Raw genomic sequence first — 7006 nt, forward strand, 5'->3', positions numbered from 1 at the left:
CCTGTACAGGGTCGCTATGGGTCGGAACCGACTCGACGGCACTTAACAACAACATGCCATGGGCCAGTCTTGTGAGGACTAAAGCACATTTAGAAGACAGCACATTGACCTCCTTTCCTCTTTACCCTCATGTGAGGATAGGGCAGGGGTAACAGGTAAATGTTCCTCTTGTAGATTTCATCACACCTCTGAGCTTAGACCCAGAGTCACAGTTGATGTCTAGCCAAGAACCTGACTCATTCATGTGCCAACCCCGCCTACTTCTGTCCGGTTTCCTACATTCTGCTGATGGTAGCTCTTTTCTCCCTTTGTCTGAAATTCCGGGGTCTTTGTGTGTACTGAGGTTAACACAGGCTGACAGTGCCCTCTGTGGCTTTCTCTGCCTGTCTCAGGCCTGTTAGTTTATTTCACCAAGATTCACCCTTGCTCAGCGGAGTGGGGACCAGGGGGAATGAGTTTAGGAACTTAGATTTGGGGAGGGTCAGGAACCTCGCGGGATTAAGCTGAGCCATCCCAGAGTGTTGAAGGTCTAGGGCCCATGCTCCCCTCCCTCCCTCACCCCGCGCTGCAGTAGCCTTTGGACACCAGGCAGCAAGCCGAGGAGCAGGCGCTGCGCGCTCCCGGCAAAGGGCGGGCAAAGGAAGTGGCGCGGCCTCTTCGGGGCGGGACGCGACGTGGGGCGGGGCGGCGGCAGCAGGCGGGCGGCGGCTAGGGGACCGGCCGCAGCGGCGAGAGCGCGCCCAGCCTAGCCGCGATGCCTGCGCGCTCCGGACACCTTTTCCCCCCGCTGCCCCGACGGCTGTCCTTGGCCGCGATGCTGCTGCTGCTGGGCGGCGGCGGGCGCTGGGGCTTCGGCCCACGGGCCTGGGCCCAAGAGCCGGGGGCGCCGGCAGACGGTCCCCCAGCGGCCGGGGGCGCCGAGGCGCAGGACCCGCACGCCAAACACCTGTACACGGCCGACATGTTCGCGCACGGGATCCAGAGCGCCGCGCACTTCGTCATGTTCTTCGCGCCCTGGTAACTAACTGCCCGCTGTCCCCGGCCGCGCACCTCTCCGCTGCGCTCCGGCTGGACGCAGAGCGGCCCTGCGTGTCTCCCAGCGCCCTGCGCTCCGGCCGCCGTCATGCCGTCCCGGGAACCTTCCCTGGCGGTCCGGCTGACGTGGCGCGGGGAGGAGGAGGAGGAGAGGTGGCTCCCGAGTGGAGTCCGGAACAGGCGGCCCCTGGAGTCCTCTCTCCTCCCCCTACCAGCTCAGCCATCCGCTCGCCTGTTACAGAACTCCTCGATCCCACCCCCCGGGCAAAGGGAGGGATCCTCTGCCTTTAGGACTTGGTGGAGCTTGGACGTCACTCCGACTGCCCCTGCCCAAACTTCCTGGGCCGGCCGGACTCTTGGGCCTCGTGCCCCATACGGAGCCACGTGGGCGGCGACTCCTGGGAGGGGCCTCCCTGCTGATCGCTGCGAGCTGGGGTCGGCCATGGACACTTAGGTGGTCGCTTTCATTGCGCTCCTTGAGGGCAGATGACCTGCGTGAGGGTTTTAACGACAGCAAGCCACCAAGGTGTGGCTCCTCACTTTATGTGCGTTTTGTGAGGTGGGGTGTTTCTGCCGCCATGGGGAGCAGAGGGTGGTGAGAATTGCCCGGAGTCCTCAGTAGTTTGGAATGGATGGGAACTGTGCTCCCGGTGAGGGAAACCCACCGACTCACACCTGAAATTCATCTCTGTCATCTCCCTCCTGTCTCTGAGCTAGGTTTCCTGAAAACTGTGCCAAGGTAGAACCACCGCATTGAACAGATGGTGGCCTACATACCCCCTGCCTTCACTCTCTTTAGAGGTGTGGTCCGCCCTGCTAACCTGAGACCCTAACCTGGGAAGTACTTGTCTGAAGGACTCCTGGTCATTCACAATTAACACAGTTGTGCTTTCTTACCAGGGTCCAGATGCCAGAGAGAGGGGTGGTTGTGTGCCATCAAGCCCGTTCCCACTTAGAGCGACCCCCCAAAGGACTTAGGAGGCTGGGAAGGGTTTCCAATGTGCAGGAAGCCTCGTTTTTCTCCAGCTGAGCAGCAACTGGTAGATTTGAATTACTGATCTTGCAGTTAGGGCAGACGTCCACAATTTTAGGACTGTTTGGGATCCAGGGTTGACCTGAATATGCGGTTTGCAAAATTTGGCATTCTTAAACAGAGTTCTGGTGTAGCGCTGTGGGTTAACCCCCTGGACTGCAAGGTCAGTTTGAAGCACAAAAATGCATGGTTCAAGCTCACTAGCTGCTCCTCAGAAACCCTGTACAGGGTCGCTATAAGTTGGAATCAACTCCACAGCACTTAACAACACCACCCAGAGCCAAAAAGAAAGACTCATGGTCCTGGAGAAGGGATCTGCTAACTCAGTGCTGGTGGAAGTGGGGAAAAACTTTGATCCCACCTCCAGGGTTTAGAACCCAGGGTGTTTTACAGTGCTTTGACTCTGCTAGTTAAATCAGCTTTTCCTTGGGTGTGTCCCTTAGGATGCGCTTTCAACCTCAAGGTCAGTTTGAACCTCAAAGTCAGAGGTTCAAACTCAACCAGCTGCTCTTGGGAAAACCTATACAGGCTGCTATGAGTTGGAACCTACTCTACAGCACTTAACAACAAGTCACTTACTAATAATTTGTCAAAGAATGTGTTTAAAGTTCCCAAGAACCAAATGTCGTGGATTTTAGGAACTACCAGTGGTATAGAAGATACTTTGTGGCAACAAGGTAATAATCATTTTAAAAAACAACACAAAGTCAGTTGCCATTCTGACTCTTAAGTTGCTCTAGGACTGAGTAGAATTGCCCATAGGATTTATAAGGCTGCAATCTTTCTCCCACAGAGCAGCTGGTGGATTCACGTAACCGCTGAGCCAAATAATGTTAAGCGCTGAGGAGTCGTTTCTAGGACTTAATGAGCAGCTGGTGGGTTTGAACTGCTGACCTTGTGGGTCACAGTTCAGTACTTATCCTAGAGCATCACATAATATAGTTATTCTGCGTAGGAGTATCCTCAGACTAATTATTCCAATTAAAGAGACTACTTAATTGGACTCTCTTGCTATGGAATAAATCTGTCCATGTTGTTGTTAAGTGCCTTCAAGTCCTTTTTGACTCATAACAACCCTGTATAGGATTTTTGAGGACCGGCTGGCAAGCTTGAACCACCAACTTGGTGATTGAAACTGACCATGCAGTCCAGTGCATTATCACACAGGGCCACACCAAGATGTTTTCTTAGTTACTTTTTAAAGAAAAATTGTCATCATTAAGTCCTGATGTGGTGCTGTGGGTTAATGCGCTGGACTGCAAGGTTGGTGTGAACCATGAGGTTGGTGGTTCAAGCTCATCAGCTGTTCCTCAGAAACCCTATACAGGGTTGCTGTGAGGTGGAGCTCCACAGCACTTTACAACAACAAAGTCCATGCAGTGGCCAACAGAGGTTTAAGCTGGAGTCTCTGGTTCTGGATTGAGTGAGGGACAGTGCAGGCGATTGTGGACCATTGATAATAAGTAAATTCCCTTTTTCTCCTGTTTGTGGCTTAGAGAGGTTTAGATTGATGTCCCACAAGAATTAACTTTGTAAGTTCTGTGTGTGTTTGTCTTAAGAGTCTTCTACAGATATTTAAGTAGAGACATGTATGTTTCTGTGATGGCATTTAAAAGTTCTAACTTGAGAGCAGATTGGGGCTCAGAGTACAGGGTCGGCTGGACTCCCTGCCTGTTTCTTGTTTCCGTTTTTGTGGACTGCTGGAAACCCACTGAGACTTGGGGGCAGAGACACAGTGTAGTGACCTATATGCCTTTGACCTGCACTTGGCAGATGTAAGACTTGGCCCTGCTGCTATACATGTTTTGCCAACATCAGTCCACAGCTTCTCTGCAGCCAGTTTGCTAGTCATATTGAGTGCGGTGCCAATGAGGTCAAGGTTGGGCTGCCTCCTTGGGAGCATCACGTGAACTTGCCCTGTCACATGGACACAAACCACCTTCTGATCGCAGCTGGCTGGCTCTGAGTTACATGCTGTAGCTGCATGGTTCCTCATCAGCTGTACCAACTAAATGGCGTCTATGACTTTATAACAGCCACCTGGACCAGAGCGTGAGGGGCATGCCTGATGATGAGTGATGGTCCTGGATGCTTGGTTTGGAATCTGGACACGATGAATTATTCCTTATTCGCACTTTTAATCTAGTCTTGTGTTGACTTCTCAAGAATACGGACAAACTCATGTGCTAGGTGAGAGCTGCATCTAAAATGAGTATAACCGGCAAAAGACGGCAAGAACCCAAAACATCCAGAGGAGTCCAGACTATCCCTGGAAATCCCTTAGGAAGGTGCCTTGTTTGAGACCACGTCATGTGGGATCATTCAGTAAGCCCAGGCAGCCAGTTTCCCCCAGCATCAGATCAGACCATGACTTCTTTGGTTCAGCTCTGAGTGGTCCAGTTGTTTCATTTGTGTCTTTAGCAGCATCAGCCTTGATGTGCTGCGATAACAGTTGTTTTGTTGTTAAGTGTTGTCGAGTTAGTCCGACTCATAGCGACCCTGTATAGGGTTTCTGAGGAGCGGCTGTAGGGTCTGAACTGCAGACCCAGCAGTGTAAACCAACCTTACGGTCCAGGGCTTATCCCTACAGCGCCGCACCAGGACACTCGCTGTACTGAGATGCTTGAACCCTGAGAAGGAACCTGCTGGGTGGAGGCCAACAGCACCACATCCCGCAAGCCACAGTCACTGCAGAGGGCTATGGAATGTGTGATTTTGTTCATTTTCTTATTTACCTTACTTTTTTTTCTTGTCAAGCTCATGTTGTTGAATTTGCAGAAGTTATATTCACACACGTGGTACCATTGCACTGTACTTTTTAAACTTCATTCAGTGAGCAAGTTGTCAGGCGGTTAGTGCACACCACGCATGTGCTGGAGCTAGGGTCATATATAGCAAGGAGGACAGTGCTTGCTTTCTTGGAACTTGGAACTATACATACTCAAACATAGCACTGCATTTTCCCTCAAAATTATCCTCCACAAAAGAGGGAATCATTGTATTTGATTCGCTTATAAAAATAAAGATTCTCTTGGCTTGGTTAGGAAGGTGCTGCTTAGGAAAGGCTTAACTTAGCTTGACATCAACTTACTGAGTCCTAACTTGAGGTGTTTATCATTGAGACCATCTGTCAGACCTGAAAAGAGGCAAGGATATTGAGCACAGTGTTTATCTAGAAATTATTTTCAGGAAGACCAAAGAAGGTACACATATTGGATGTCCTGGTAAAGAGGCCTTGTAAAGACTAGCATTTTACAAAGGTGTGACACTGTAGTGTAAGCACTGGACTACTAATCGCAGGGATCGGTGGTTCAAACCCATCGACCGTTGCTCAGAAACCCTATGTTGTTGTTACGTGCCATTGAATCAGTTCTAACCCATAGTGACCCTGTATAGTGTTTCTGAGGAAACACCTGGTGTAAACCGCTGACCTTGAGGTTCAAACTGACTTTGCAGCCCAGCACATTAACCCACAGTGCCACACCAGGACTCCAATACATAAAATAGATATGATTAAAAGGAAATAAGGTTGCTGTGAGTTGGAACCAACTTGGTGTTAAACAGCAATATTATACCTTGTGGATACCACGAATGTACACCGCCAGAGAATTGAGAAGCCATCCTGCTTTGTGAATGTGCATTTAAGCTCTGATAGTGTCTGTGGGCTCATGCAGCGGCCACATAAGACACTGCTGACAGCTGAGACAATTAGAGATAATGATCAGCTCTGTGAATCCAAAAGTTGATCTAGTAACAGAAAAGATACTAGTATGTTCATGAAATGTAAAGTGTGGAAAATAGCAATACTTGTAATGAATGTATTCTTTGAAATGGAGGGCAAATATAGACTAGCCAGGCGGAAGTCAGGAGGAAGTGATGAAGATGAATGGAGTCCCAGGGGCAAGCCAAGATCAGAAACTGTGAGCACTGCAGAATGGCTCAGGAGTGGAAAGGGACAAGGGTGAGCTCCTGTGTGGAGGCCAGCAGGGGGACATGGGCTTAGCTCGCTAAGTATGAACCAAGTGCTGAAAGGATGCAGGGTCTCTGGAGGGAGTGGCAGGCCCTCTAGTAGTTGTGTGCCATCCCTCTGTGGTAAGACAGCTGCCCTCCGCAGATGATGAAGTGCCAGGGCACTCAGTATGTTTGTGATTCTCCTTGTAGGTGTGGGCATTGCCAGCGGCTGCAGCCCACGTGGAATGACCTGGGAGACAAGTACAACAGCATGGAAGATGCCAAGGTCTACGTGGTGAAAGTGGACTGCACGGCAGACTCGGATGTGTGCTCCGCCCAGGGCGTCCGAGGATACCCCACGTGAGTGGGACGGGTGCCCACATCCCATGTAGTTTAGGCTTTTCTACACCACTTTCCCAGCTACACTGGGCCACATAAAGTCCAAGTTAAATGTTTGATGAATTCCTTTGCAGTTCTGAAGAGCTGTTGTTAGGTACCATGGAGTTGATTACAACTCTTAATGACCCTTTGTACAGCAGAGTGAAGCATTGCCATGTCTTAACGCTCTCCTCCAATCACGGCCGTGTTTGAGACCATTGTTGCAGCCACTGGGCCGTTCTAGTTCACTGAGGGGCTGGCTTCCTGTTGTTCGCAGATGCTCCACCAAGTGTAATGTCCTTTTCCAGGGACTTGTTCTTTTTGACAGCATGTCTGAAGTACCTGAGATGAAGTTTCACTATCCTCGCTTCTAAGAGCAATCCAGCTCTACTTCTTCTGAGATAGATTTGTTTGTTCTTCTGACAGTTCATTGTACTTTCAGTTGTCTTAAACAACACCATAACTCAAAGGCATCAATTCTTCTCTGGTCTTCCTTTTTCCTTGTCCAGCTTTTGTATACATATGAGATGATCGGAAACATCATGGGTTAGATCAGGCATAGCTTAGTCCTCAAAGTGATGTCTTTAAGATGACTTTTTTTTTTTTTTT

At 50.1% G+C, this 7006-nt stretch overlaps 1 protein-coding gene across 1 annotated transcript in view; it reads left to right on the forward strand.

Moving 5' to 3' along the window:
- The first annotated feature begins 754 nt into the window (after positions 1 to 754).
- TXNDC5 (thioredoxin domain containing 5 (endoplasmic reticulum)) overlaps positions 755 to 7006 on the forward strand; it is a 40744-nt gene continuing 34492 nt past the window's right edge. The window contains exons 1-2 of the mRNA XM_006864131.1: positions 755 to 1017; positions 6230 to 6379. Of these exons, the coding sequence (XP_006864193.1) occupies positions 755 to 1017; positions 6230 to 6379 (413 nt within the window). The remainder of the gene's footprint in view (positions 1018 to 6229; positions 6380 to 7006) is intronic.

This window comes from Chrysochloris asiatica, unplaced genomic scaffold, assembly GCF_000296735.1.
Source record: "Chrysochloris asiatica unplaced genomic scaffold, ChrAsi1.0 scaffold00060, whole genome shotgun sequence".
Classification (NCBI taxonomy): Eukaryota; Metazoa; Chordata; class Mammalia; order Afrosoricida; family Chrysochloridae; genus Chrysochloris; species Chrysochloris asiatica.